Genomic DNA, 15,381 nt, shown 5'->3' on the forward strand with positions numbered 1-15,381 from the left:
ACAACACCAAAAATTCACATAAGCTTCCTGTTTTCTTAAAGCGCTGAACTGCAGAAGAGGGACATGGCAGAACAGAGGGACTTTCACACCTCCCAACATTTTGAGAAGGGAATGAGGGACACCTATCAGCAAAAGTATGCAGGCACAGGACACACCCCTGGCCACGCCCACTTAAAGGAGAATTGTACAAAAAAAACAAGATTGGTTAAACTCACAAGTGATTTTTTTTACCACTACTATTCATTTATATTGGCTTTTGGAATTTGAAAATGCAGCAATGTAGAAATCATGTGAAAGTTTTAGCGCTGGGAAACACTTTTGGATAGATAAAAAGTGAATTTTTTATACATCTATACAGATCAGACCAAAATGAGGGACAAATGAGGAGGAATGAGGGACAGAGGGACAGTCCCTCAAAATCGGGGACAGTTGGGAGTTATGGACTTTATATTTATAATAGTAATATTTTATTTTTTCCCCTAGGATCATCAGCACCATCTAGTGGTTATGATGCTGTATTTTCCTGATAAACCGAAATAAGGAAAAAAAAGGTATATTACTGCCACTAGATGGAGCTGCTAGGAAATAAAAGTAATTTATTGACGGAAATGACAATGAAGATTCATTATGCCTGTGTGATTGATTGACACATTCGCACAACAAATTTTTTATACATTGACCACTTTGATTGCGATAGCTTAGTGCTATGAGAAAACAAACAGCAGACTTATCCTCCTATAGGATATTCAGTTATGGAAGTTTATTTTAAGTTAAAATATTAAAAGTGGACTTCTCGGTAACGTCACGCATCTGCTTGAATGAATCATTTCCTGATATGTCATAATATCTAGCAACAGCTAAATTTTTCAAAAAAGCTCCTTGAGCCTCAGTGCAGTGATTTTCGATTGGACTAAGATGATGCCATCAGTCTGCTGCAGGCAGAAGGAAGCATTTCCTCGGTCTCTTCTCCCTCAGTAGTCTGACTGCAACATTGTAACTTTGGGGGAAGTATTAATCTTTCTAATTAATTAGCTTGCTTAAGCATATGTCTTATGGAAGGTCCACTTTAAGCGCTTGTCGACCAGCCGCCGCAGTTTTACTGCGGCAGAATGGCGCGGCTTGGCGAAACGATGTTACCTTACGTTGCTACGCCTTTTGGCCGCTACGGGTGCGCACACAGCGTGTGCCCGGAGCCGATGCCATGACCGCCGTGCACCCACGATCGCTCGTGACAGAGCGAGAACTTGAATCTGTGTGTGTAAACACACAAATCCTGGTTCTCTCAGGGGAGAGGAGACAGATCGTGTGTTCATACTAAGTATGAACACCGATCTCTCTCTCCTCCTAGTCAGTCCCATTCCCCCCACAGTTAGAACACACCTAGGGAACACATTTAACCCCTTGATCGCCCCCCCCCTAGTGTTAACCCCTTCCATGCCAGTGACATTTATACATTAATCAGTGCATTTTTATAGCACTAATCGCTGTATAAATGTCAATGGTCCCAAAAATATGTCAAAAGTGTCCAATTTGACTGCCGCAATATTGCAGTCCTGATAAAAATCGCAGATCGCTGCTATTACTAATAAAAAAAAAAAATAATAATAAAAATGCCATAAGCCTATCCCCTATTTTGTAGATGCCATAACTTTTGCGCAAACCAATCCATTTACACGTATTGCATACTATGTACCCCATATCTATTCACATGGGAGGGTGGGATCTGGGGGCACCCTTGTTAAAGGGGGCTCCCAGATTCCGATAAGCGCCCCCCACCCACAAACCCCCACAACCCCCGGCCAGGCTTGTGGAGAATAGCCCCCCCGCCCCAAAACACCCCTCTATGTTGAGGGCATGTGGCCTAGTATAGTTCGAGGTGTCCCCCCTTTTCTGACCTGCTGGGCTGCATGCTTGGATAAGGGTTTGGTATGGATTTTGGGTGGACCACACGCCTTTTTATTTTTTTTTATATTGGCATGGGGGTTCCCCTCAAAATGCATACCAGACCCCAAGGGCCTGATATGCATTAGGGGGGGACCTCGCGCCGTTTTTGTTTTTTTCTTACGTTTTCATAGACGGCAATTCTTTTTTTTTACACTCTAGGAACCCCACTAACAGCTGACGACTCATCATTTCTTAAGAACACGGCGGCTGCCCGCTCCTTAACAACCACGTTGTTCACTAGTCACTAAGGATGCCGGCGGCTGCCGGTTCTTTAAATATTGTGTGCCAGGACCACTACTTATTTACCACGTGCATGTTTTTTTTTTTTTTTTTCCTTTTGAGAATGGACTTTCCCTGTTTTATGCCGTTTTATACCGCATAAAGCAATAGTGAATTGACATTTTTCAGGATCACAATTCGGTATTTGGGAAAACACCTAAATACCGCCGGCGATCTCCTTTTTGTGAATGGAGCCCACTGTGCCTCGATTGGCAGCGTTGGCTCACCTGGTCTCCTCTCCCTCCAGCAATTTGCGGTAGGTGGCGATTTCGATGTCCAGGGCCAGCTTGGTGTTCATCAGGTCCTGGTACTCCCGCACCTTAAGGGCCATGTCCTGCTTCGCCTTTCTCAGAGCCTCTTCCAGGTCCTGAGCGTGGGACTTGGCGTTCTGGATGGCCTGCTCACCGTGGTCCTCGGCCAGGGAGATGGAGTGCTCTAGATTTGCACGCTGGAAGGAGAAGATCATGAAGAAGACACAAAATAAGATCTCTTTGTGTGGTTTAAAAAACGAATGTGAAGCCTGTAGTTTTGGAATTCTTATGTCAAATTACTTGTAGTCCATTGTATAGAGAAAAAAGATAATAAGCCCCAAAAAAAAAACTCTTTGAAGTGTCCCTAAACCCAAGAACAGAAAAAAAATTGATAGTATTGCAACTTAATGGTCCTCAGTTGTGGTGGCTGCATTAGTTTTCTTTTTTCACATTTTTTTTCCTTTTGCTTAAACTTGGCAATCCTGCCATCCTAATTCACTTCCTGTTCTAGGTTGACAACTGTACCCGGGCAGCGTTGTCACTCTAGAAAAAGGAAGCGCTAGGATAATGGTTCTCAACCTATTTGAGAACAGGGCCTGGTAAAGTAGACATGTGCACTGACAAAATTTGTTTGTTTTTGTTTTCGTTTGATTCGTTGTTTTTTTTTTTTTGCTTTTTTCGGAAATTCATAAATTCGAAAATTCTGATTTTCAAATTTACGAATTTTCGAATTTACGAATTGCAAATTTACAAATTCCAAAATTTCTAATTTTCTGAATTTGAAAATTGGGAAATTCAGAAAATCGAAGATCCGAAAATCTGAAAAAAAGAAAGAAAATCAGTAAAATTTTAAATAATAACTAACTAATGATAACTAACTATTTAAATTATAGGTATTGCAATTTCCTTTCAGATTTGGCTGTTCGTGAATGTGACGAATACAGATTTATCCGAAGTTACAAATAATCCGAATTAATGAATGCTGCATCTAAACAAATAGAATGAAACAAATTAATTATAAATAATAATAATAATAAAAGAGGTTTTATTATTATTATTGTTATTTATTATTATTAGATTGTTACGTTCCATTCGTTAAGATGCGACATTCGTTATTTCAGATCATTCGTAACTTCGGATAAATCCGTACACGTTACGTTCACGAACAGACAAATTTGAAAGGAAATTCTAATACCTATAATTTAATATTTATTATTAGTTATTATTTCAGATTTTCAGGTTTTCAAATTTTCAGATTTTCATTCTTTTGAATGTTCAGATTTCATTCCTATTCTTGGATTTTCAAATTTCCAAATTTTTAGAATTTTGGAATTTTAATTTAAAATTTTTAAAATTTAAAATCTTCAAAATTTCAGAAATTTTCAAAATTTCTGAAATTTTCAAAATTTCTGAAATTTTCAAAATTTCTGAAATTTAGAATTTCTGAAATTTAGAATTTCTGAAATTTTCGAATTTCTGAAATTTTCGAATTTCGGAATTTTGAATTTCCAAATTACGAATTTCCAAAATGTTGAATTTCCAAAATTTAGAATTTATGAAACTTTACAAATTTCCAATTCCCGAAATTTCCAAATATTTGGAAATTCGGAATTTCAGAAATGTATTAATTTAATTACTATTAGTTAGTTATTTCAGATTTTTCGGGTTTTTGAATTTTCAGATTTTTATTCTTTTGAGTGTTAAGTTAACTAACAGACAAATTTCAAAGAAAATTCCAATACCTATCATTTCATAGTTAGTTATTATTAGTTAGTTATTATTTAAAAAATTTCGGATTTTCTTTCTTATTTTCCGAATTCTAGGATTTACGAAAAAGAATGAAACAAAAACGAATGAATTTTTGTTGCAGTGCACATGTCCACCTTTTATAGGCATTTGGAGGATAGTACTAGATGTCTCTGATTGCATATAATGATTTTTTTCAATGGTGCCATTCACACTGTGCGACCCCCTGCGTTTTTGTGCGGTCAGTTTAGTTGTGTTAGAAGAAAGTAGACTTGTGCATCCAGAATCTAATTAGGCACTGTAAAAATCTAAACGCACGCATATATACCTGATTCTTCAGGGCCTCGTTGTCACTGTTGACGCGTTGCATGGTGCGATGTATATCTGATAGTTCGTTCTTCAACGCCTTCAGCTCGTCATTGGTGCGTTTAGACTGATTCATCAGGTCCTCAATCTACAAAACCAAAGAAAAAATTTATTACAGACTACAAACCAAACTACACAGCACCTTCCTTTCTTAAAGGGGACCTTGCAGTAAAAATACAAGGTATATACCAAGGATATTAGGGGGCACCCAGGAGGACACCCCAAAAAGGGAACCTGCATTTTGTTGAGCATGGGTTTTTTCTAGGGGGTAGAGATGGGTACCACAGAAAAATGCGTTTAGTTTCAGATTCGTTCGTTAAGTTAATAATTTTGTTTCGTCATATTCGTTACGTTCAAATGATTCCTTTTCAGAACTGGTTTCATATATTTGGATTTGGTTAGTATATTCGTTATTTTCAAATCAATTTGAATTTCGGAAAGGTGTCTATACTACTTCTATTCTATTCTTATCTTATTTCGCTTTTATACCTTACTGTACTTATTGCAATAAGTTTCCATTTTAAATTCATAAAAAAAATTGTTTTGGAATTTTTCAAATTAATTTTTTAACTTTTTTCAAATATGTTATTTCGTTATGTTATAATTTATTTTGGATTCATTGAAATTTATTACTATTAGGATTCGGAAATTCTGATACATCCTAATCTCTGAATAACAAAAACTTTTAATGTATATTTTTGATTTTTTTTTTAATTCAAATTTTTTTTTTCAAATTGAAATTCGTTACTATTAGGAATCGAAAAAATTGGGATGCTACCGAATCTCCAAATCATGAAAAAAATTAAGATTCATATATACATATATATATATATATATATATTTTAACTTGTTATTTCATTACGTTATAATTTATTTTGGATTTATTGAAATTCATTGCTATTGTGATTCAAAAATTCGGAAACACCCAAATCTCTGAATAATGAAAGATTTTCAAATTACATTTTTCTAATTTATGTTTCAACTTTTTCAAATATATTATTTAGTTATGTTATAATTTATTTTGGATTCATTGAAATTTATTACTATTAGGATTCGGAAATTCTGATACATCCTAATCTCTGAATAACAAAAACTTTTAATGTATATTTTTGATTTTTTTTTTTTATTAAAAATTTTTTTTTCAAATTGAAATTCGTTACTATTAGGAATCGAAAAAATTGGGATGCTACCGAATCTCCAAATCATGAAAAATATTAAAATTCATATATATATATATATATATATATATATATTTTAACTTGTTATTTCATTACGTTATAATTTATTTTGGATTTATTGAAATTCATTGCTATTGTGATTCAAAAATTCGGAAACAACCAAATCTCTGAATAATGAAAGATTTTCAAATTAAATTTTTCTAATTCATGTTTCAACTTTTTCAAATATATTATTTCGTTATGTTATAATTTATTTTGGATTCATTGAAATTTCTTACTATTAGGATTCGGAAATTCTGATACATCCTTATCTCTGAATAACAAAAAGTTTTAATGTATAATTTTGATTTTTATTTTAATTTAAAAAAAAATTTAAATTGAAATTCGTTACTATTAGGAATCGAAAGAATTGGGATGCTACCGAATCTCCAAATAATGAAAAATATTAAAATTCATATATATATATATATTGAAATTCATTGCTATTGTGATTCAAAAATTCGGAAACACCCAAATCTCTGAATAATGAAAGATTTTCAAATTAAATTTTTCTAATTCATGTTTCAACTTTCTCAAATATATTATTTAGTTATGTTATAATTTATTTTGGTTTCTTTGAAATTTATTACTATTAGGATTCGGAAATTCTGATACATCCTAATCTCTGAATAACAAAAACTTTTAATGTATATTTTTGAGTTTTTTTTTAATTCAATTCATTACTATTAGGAATTCGAAAAACTGGGATGCTACCGAATCTCCAAATAATGAAAAATATTAAAATTCATATATATATATATATATATATATATATATATATATATATATATATATATATATATATATATATATATATATATTTTTTTTTTTTTTTTTTTTTTTAACTTGTTATTTCATTACGTTATAATTTATTTTGGATTTATTGAAATTCATTGCTATTGTGATTCAAAAATTCGGATACACCCAAATCTCTAAATAATGAAAGATTTTCAAATAACATTTTTCTAATTCATGTTTCAACTTTTTCAAATATATTATTTCGTTATGTTATAGTTTATTTTGGATTCATTGAAATTTCTTACTATTAGGATACAGATACATCCTAATCTCTGAATAACAAAAACTTTTAAAATTATTTTAGAGTTTTTCGAATTCGAATTAGTTTTTTCAAATTGAAGTTCGTTACTATTGAGATTTCGGAAATCCGGATACAACCGAATCTCCAAATAATGAAAAATATTCAAATTCATTCTTTTTTTATTTGTTATTTGATTACGTTATAATTTATTTTGGACTCATTGAAATTCATTGCTATTATGATTCGGAAATTCGGATACACCCAAATCTCTGAATAATTAAAAATTTTCAAATTCAATTTTTCAAATTTGTTATTTTGTTTCATTATAATTTTTTTTGTATACCTTGAAATTCATTGCTTTTGTGATTCAGAAATTCGAATACATCCGAATCTCTGAATAATGTAAATTTTGTCTGAATTTTGATCCGTAACTAAACAAATTACACATGTCTACTAGGGGGTATCCTGCTCCAGAGGTCAGTCCATGACACCCTCCATGACTGAATTGAAGGACTTTGGGGGACATATCGGTCAAATTAGATTTCTCTTTTTTTTTTTTTTACTTGAATAACTATGTAACATTCCAGGAAAGGTGACTATTGTAGCCAGAGCTGCACCTAACTGGTTAACGACGACTAATTTAAAGTGGCAAAAGAAAAGCCCACTCTTATCTCTGGCACTCTTCTATTGGCATAGTGCTGCTTGCTGTATAGGGTCTTGAAAAAGTATTCATACCCCCATTTTTTGTCCACATTTTGTCATGTTACAACCAGAAACATAAATGTATTTTATTGGGATTTTATGTGATGGACCAACACAAAGTGGCACATAATTGTGAAGTGGAAGGAAAATGATAAATGGTTTTCCAATTTTTTTTACAAATAAATATGTGAAAAGTGTGGGGGGCATTTGTATTCAGCCCCTTTATTCTGATACCTCTAACTAAAATCTAGTGGAACCAAGTCACCTAATTAATAGAGTCCACCTGTGTTTAATTTATTCTCAGTAGAAATACAGCTGCTCTGTGAAGCCCTCAGAGGTTTGTCAGAGAACCTTAGTGAACAAACAGCATCATGAAGGCCAAGGAACACAGCAGACAGGTCAGGGATAACGTTGTGGAGAAGTATAAAGCAGGGTTAGGTTATAAAAAAATATCCCAAGCTTTGACCATCTCACAGAGCTCTGTTCAATCCATCATTGGAAAATGGAAAGAGTATGGCACAACTGCAAACCTACCAAGACATGGCCGTCCACCTAAACTGACCGGCCAGGCAAGGAGAGCATTCATCAGAGAAGCAGCCAAGAGGCCCATGGTAACTCTGGAGGAGCTGCAGAGATCCACAGCTCAGGGGGGAGAATCTGTCCACAGGACAACTATTAGTCGTCTCTCCACAAATCTGACCTTTATGGAAGAGTGACAAGAAGAAAGACATTGGTGAAAGAAAGTCATAAGAAGTCCTGTTTGCAGTTTGTGAGAAGCCATGTGGAGGACACAGCAAACATGTGGAAGAAGGTGATCTGGTCAGAGGAGACCAAAATTTAACTTTTTGGGCTAAAAGCGAAAACGCTATGTGTGTCGGAAAACTAATACTGCACATCACCCTGAACAAACCATCCCCACCGTGAAACATGGTGGTGGCAGCATCATGTTGTGGGGATGCTTTCCTTCAGCAGGTACAGGGAAGCTGGTCAGAGTTGATGGGAAGATGGATGGAGCCAAATACAGGGCAATCTTAGAAGAAAACCTGTTAGAGTCTGCAAAAGACTTGAGACCGGAGCGGAGGTTCACCTTCCAGCAGGACAATGACCCGAAACATACAGCCAGAGCTACAATGGAATGGTTTAGATCAAAGCATATTCATATGTTAGAATGGCCCAGTCACAGTCCAGACCTAAATCCAATTGAGAATCTGTGGCAAGACTTGAAAATTGCTGTTCACAGATGCTCTCCATCCAATCTGACAGAGCTGGAGATATTTTGCAAAGAAGAATAGGCAGAAACGTCCCTCTCTAGATGTGCAAAGCTGGTAGAGACATCCCCAAAAAGACTTGCACCTGTAATTGCAGTGAAAGGCGGTTCTACAAAGTATTGACTCCGGGGGGCGCCATACAAATGTACCCCCCACACTTTTCACATATTTGTTTGTAAAGACATTTGAAAACCATTTATCATTTTCCTTCCACTTCACAATTATGTTGCACTTCGTGTTGGTCGATCACATAAAATCCCAATAAAATACATTTACGTATTTGGTTATAACATGACAAAATGTGGAAAATGTCAAGGGGTATGAATACTTTTTCAAGGCACTGTAAATGTGGATGAATGATTATCTGTAGCACCTTCCTAGATAAGTTGCTAGGATGGTAGGTAAATGTATTTCTTTTCAGCTCCTCTGTAATCAAAGCAGCAGCTATTGGGCTGTTCTGGATCTCACAGGCTGCAGGTTTGATTGCTCTCCCCTGCTTTCTAGAGGCTTCGGGGGTTGACCAAGGCAAATGAACAACCTGGGTATTTATTGTGCTTCAGCCAATCCCTAGGGGTGGTGTGCCCAGTAGGTGGCTGGAGAGGCATATAAATAGTGTGAGCTTTAGAACAGCAGGATCGTCCTTTGTTCCTACATAGAGACTGTTCAGGGAGGACTTTATTTAGTAGTTCTTGAGCATCCCATCTCACCCTACAGACCCGTCCAAGTTCTTCAGCAAGAACAATTATCAAAAAAAAAAGACGTCCCCTAGACTGATTAATGAGCCGGAGTGAGAGAATTGTTGCTGTGTGCCTGGCTGCCTCTCCACAAATCTTGGGGAAAAAACGGTTAATTACAGTGGCTCCTTTGGAGGGTAGTGCTACATTTCTAAAGCCGGGACCGGTGGGATGGTGCAGATCATATGGTCATATGGAAGTCATATGGAGGTCATATGGAGGTCATATGGAGGTCATATGGTTGTAGTACCTTGCTCTTATACCAGTGCTCGGCCTCTTGGCGGCTCTTCTCCGCCATGGTCTGGTACTGGGCCCGGACTTCATCCATGAAGTGCTTCATTTCCAGGTCTCGGTTATTGTCCAGTTCCACGGTCACCTTGTCATTGTGCACCTGGGACTGGAGCTCGTTTATTTCCTAAAAAAAAAAGAAAAAAAGAAAAAGACAAGTCAGATTGATGGCATCGTATTGTGTTTCTGTATATTTTCTCTATTAAGTTAAAAGGTTATTTTTGATCAGTTATGAAAGTCTGAAAACATTGCTCATATTCACAGCCAGCCAGCAGGGGGAGCTCCTCCCAGCACTAGAACCTCTGTTGGGATTTTTTTGCCCCTACGGTTCTAAACAGTAGACATGGGCGCTTATTATGAGGGGCTCCGACCATCCCTGTGCTGTGCTGACTTCCTCCTGGGGCTGTACCTCTGCTGTGCATATTATGAGGGGCTCCCACCATCCCTGTGCTGTGCTGACTTCCTCCTGGGGCTGCTTATTATGAGGGGCTCCCACCATCCCTGTGCTATGCTGACTTCCTCCTGGGGCTGTACCTCTGCTGTGCATATTATGAGGGGCTCCCACCATCCCTGTGCTGTGTTGACTTCCTCCTGGGGCTGCTTATTATGAGGGGCTCCCACCATCCCTGTGCTGTGCTGACTTCCTCCTGCGGCTGCTTATTATGAGGGGATCCCACCATCCCTGTGCTCTGCTGACTTCCTCCTGGGGCTGTACCTCTGCTGTGCTCAGTATGAGGGGTTTCCACCATTCCTGTGCTGTACTGATATACTGAGCACAGCAGAGGTACAGCCCCAGCATAGCACAGGGATGGTGGGAGCCCCTCATAATAAGCAGCCCCAGGAGGAAGTCAGCACAGCACAGGGATGGTGGGAGCCCCTCATAATAAGCAGCCCCAGGAGGAAGTCAGCACAGCACAGGGATGGTGGGAGCCCCTCATAATGAGCACAGCAGAGGTACAGCCCCAGGAGGAAGTCAGCATAGCACAGGGATGGTGGGAGCCCCTCATAATAAGCATAATGACTGAGTCGTCGTCGATTCGACGACAACTGATCCGAAATCCTAAATTCGTAAACAAAAGTTCGTATTGCGTACAGAATTCGGACATACGGCAATTCGTATTTCGGATCCTCCCGAACGTACGAATTTTGGGAAATTCGTACGAATTTGAGATTCGTACGAAACGAATCGCACATGTCTACTAAACAGAACTCTTTTAGTTGGTAAAATACTAGCCTTGTGTTTCATAGAAAGTCTGACACTACCTGAAATGATAACAGTAGTAAAACCCAAACCACATCCCACAATGAAGAAAAAGATTGGGTGGGATGCCTATCTTCAACCCCTGAAGAAGGAATTTAGCAATTAACACCGAAACATGTTGGGTCGTCTGAAAACCATCTGATTGATTTGGGCCTCTTACTTGGAGACCTTCTCTTATGCTTCAGACTATAGCTGTATATCGTATTGTATATATATGACCAGCATCATTGTTTTTATAATAATGTTTTTTATGCATATTTTTGTATAAATAAATTTTGAATATCTTTCTATATACTCGTTTTCCTACCACTTTTCTCCCAAATAACCCTTACCCATACAATCCCTGGGGCATCCCTCCCAATCCCAGCATTGTGTTAGGCTAGTCTTGTGATATAGGCACCCCTGCCATACACCACAGCCGGCACCTGGATCTCTCCTCTATTAAAAGCCCAGCTCTGGCCTCATCTCTCCTGCACCAGTGCTGCCCTCCCATCATTTATGTTTTTTTTTTTTTTTTTGTGTTTTTATAGCTTTTCAGATGTCTTCAGGTAGTAGACAGTCCTCCAATGATGCAGAGACCTATGTACATCATTGTGTGTGAATGCAGGGCACTATCTTGATACTCCCTCAGGGGCGGGTCCAAGGAGTCCTTTGTACTCACAGGATGTCCTCCGTCCTCCAGGTTAAATGACACTGTTTTTCATTTAACCCAGAAGACTGAGGACATCTAGTGGCAAAAGTGAGTTAATGCAACACCAGAGAGGAGGAGAGTATTGCAGCCACAGCACTTGTTGGGGGAATATTTTTTTTTTTATTGTTCAATGAATATGCAGCTGAATGGACTTTTTTTCAGTGCAGATATTGCTCCAAAAACATTAGCCTAGCACTTTGCTCGCGGTTGTGGCGCTGCCCCATTCGCCTGGATAAGTTGCGCTTGGCAGCATTACTACCCACGGAATGGGACTGGGGGGGATCATTTTTGCCATGATGCAAATTATCATGGCAGCAGTATGTGTATACTAGACATGTGCAATTAGTTTAGTTCTGAATTAGTTTTTTTACAAATTTTGACAAATTCATTAATTTCCGAAATTCCGAATCACTGAATATTCGTAAATTGGAAATTTCTGAAATTGGAAATTAGTAAAATTTCGGAAATTGGAAATTTTGGAAATTCGAAATTTTGGAAATTCGAAATTTCCAAATTCAACATTTTTGAAATTCTGACATTTCAGAAATTTGAAATTTCGGAAATTCGAAAATTTTATATGCGGAAATTCCAAAATTTAAAAAATTTGGAAATTTGAAAATCCAAAAATAAGAATGAAATCTGAACATTCAAAAGAATGAAATGCTGAAAATTCGAAAATCAGAAAATCTGAAATAATAACTAACTAATAATAAATACTAAATTATAGGTATTGGAATTTCCTTTCAAATTTGGCTGTTAGTGAATGTATTTGAATCAATCTAAAATAACGAATGGAACGTAACGATCTAATAATAATAAATAACAATAATAATAATAAAACCTTTTTATTATTAGTATTTATTATTAATTTGTTTCATTTCATTTGTTTAGATGCGGCATTCATTATTTCGGATAATTCGTAACTTCAAATAAATTTGTATTTGTTACCTTCACAAACAGCCACATTTGAAAGGAAATTCCAATACCTATAATTTAATAGTTAGTTAATATTAGTTAGTTATTTCAAATTTTACTGATTTTCTTTCTTTTTTAAGAGTTTCAAATTTTCGGATTTCTGAATTCTGAAAATCCAAAAATTCGGAAGTTTGGAATTTAAAAATTTTGGAAATTCAGAATTAGAAAATTCGGAAATTCAGAATTAGAAAATTCGGAAATTCAGAATTAGAAAATTTGGAAATTTGGAATTAGAAAATTCAAAATTTTAAAATTAGAAATTTGGACTTTCAAAAATTTGAAATTCGAAAATTCAAAAATTCAGAAATTTGAAAATTTGGGAATTTGAAAATCCAAATTTTAGAATTTACGAATTTTCTAATTTTACGAAAAACAAATGAAATGAAAATGAACAAATCTTTTGTCAGTGCACATGTCTAGTGTATACCCCCAAATGACTGCCTTTGCAGTTTAAGTGGGGGCAAAAAACCCCGCCCAGCCACCTATTTTTAGCACCCCCCACCCCCAACTGAGAGTGTGAACTGGGACCTATGAATGGTAAAATTAGCTGTGACCAAAATGTTTATCCAGCAAGCTTTAATGATATAAAAAGATACGGGATTGGCCTGTAATTATATGATGGGGAAATTTTAAGCTGAACTCCAGACCAATATAAAAGATATAATGTAATGCAGCTCTGTAATCATTAAATACATCATTACATGTATTTTTTAAATTCCAAGCCATGTAAGTACCTTACTCTGACCTGGCATCAGCCACTTACAGGCTACCGTTCAGTATGTACAGCAGAGCTCAGACAGGAGGATGGAGAAGCAGCACCAGGAGACAATTAGGCATGCTACAGTGCAAAGGGCATGCTGATAGGAGGAGACAGCAGAGTGACATAGGCCTCAACAGTCTGCTGTTTCTCCTTTTCACCATCCTGTTACACAGTGATGGTCGGGAGTTTAGCTGAAAAAATGTAAACAAAACTGAACCTAAATAAGATCAGATCCCCACGTGGCCTCCGCATACCGGAACTGTGAGGCAGAACTGTGTAAATATCAGGACTGGATAAACAGAAATACAAATCCTTTGGTGGGTAAAACAGCTCCTTTTTTTATGATTTTTTTTTTTTTTTTTCTAAATGTTTGCCCCGTTCAGCATTTCCAAATTATCACTCAAATGAAGAATAAAATCGAAATTGTTTTTTTTATATACATAAGCGAAAAGGAAAAACAATCTGGCAAGCGAGAGCCGCCAATCAGAAGAGAGATTCCATTACCTCCTTATAGACCTGCTTTAGATACTCAATTTCATCCGTCAGACTGTCCAGCTTGGACTCGTTGTCCACCTTGTTCAGGTAAGTGTCATCGAGATCCTGCCAGACACAGAGAGAGAATTCATCCCTACACAATATTACAGAGTCTACAGAACCACATTAGTCTCAGTGACCCAAAGAGCTGACAGTCTAAAGAAGGGGGTCTGCAAGCTAAGGTCAGCGGTAAGATTTTATCAAGCCCTCCGATGTAGGCAGGGACTCTAATGGAATCTCTGATTTAATGTAATAAGGACTCTGATGTAAGGGGGGACTCTGATGGGGACCCTGATGTATGTATGGGGGGACTCTGATGGGGACCCTGATATAAATAGGACTCTGATATAAGGGGGGAGTCTGATGGGGAGTCTGATGTACGGGGGGACTCTGATGGGGAGTCTGATGTACGGGGGGGACTCTGATGGGGACCCTGATGTAAGGGAGGCCTTTGATGGGGATCCTGATGTATGTATGGGGGGGACTCTGATGGGGACCCTGATATAAGTAGGACTCTGATATAAGGGGGACTCTGATGGGGAGTCTGATGTAAGGGGGGACTCTGATGGGGACCCTGATGTAAGGGAGGCCTCTGATCGGGACCCTGATGTATGTATGGGCGGGACTCGGATGGGGACCCTTATATAAGTAAGACTCTGATATAAGGGGAGACTCTGATGGGGACACCTGATGTAAAGGGGCACTCTGATTGGGATCCTGATCTAAAGGGGCACTCTGGTGGGGACCCTGATGCATGGGGGGGACTCTGATGGGGACCCTGATATAAGGAGGACTCTGATATAAGGGGGGACTCTGATGGGAAAACTGATGTAAGGAGGATTCTGATGGGGCCCTGATGTAAGGGGGCACTCTGGTGGGGACACTTGATGTAAGGAGGACTCTGATGGTGACCCTGATATATGTGGGGGACACTGATGGGGACCCGGAAATAGGGAGGACTCCAATGTAAGGGGGCACTCTGATGGGGACACCTGATGTAAGGGGGCACTTTGATAGGGACCCTGATGTAAGGAGGACTCTGATGTAAGGGGGTCTGATGGGGACCCTAATGTAAGGAGGAGTCTGATGTAAGGCTCTGATGGGGAACCTGATGTATGGGGGATGCTGATGCGGACCCTGATGTATGGTAGGACTCTGATGGGGACCCTGATGTATGGGGGGACTCTGATGGGGACCCTGACGTATGGGGGGACCCTGATGCAAGGGGGGACTCTGATGGGGACCCTGATGTATGGGGGGACTCTGATGGGGACCCTGATGAAAGGCTGGACTCTGATGGGGACCCTGATGCATGGAGGGACTCTG

The 15,381-nt window shown here is 38.0% G+C and overlaps 1 protein-coding gene across 1 annotated transcript in view; it reads right to left on the minus strand.

Moving 5' to 3' along the window:
• Positions 1 to 15,381, minus strand: part of LOC143925065 (keratin, type II cytoskeletal 8-like) — a 48,976-nt gene that overhangs the window by 13,758 nt on the left and 19,837 nt on the right. The window contains 4 exon segments of the mRNA XM_077449642.1: positions 2,451 to 2,671; positions 4,549 to 4,674; positions 9,797 to 9,961; positions 14,026 to 14,121. Coding sequence (XP_077305768.1) covers positions 2,451 to 2,671; positions 4,549 to 4,674; positions 9,797 to 9,961; positions 14,026 to 14,121 — 608 coding nt within the window.

This window comes from Lithobates pipiens, unplaced genomic scaffold, assembly GCF_037356315.1.
Source record: "Lithobates pipiens isolate NorthernLeopardFrog02 unplaced genomic scaffold, aLitPip1_a1.2 Scaffold_22, whole genome shotgun sequence".
NCBI lineage: Eukaryota > Metazoa > Chordata > Amphibia > Anura > Ranidae > Lithobates > Lithobates pipiens.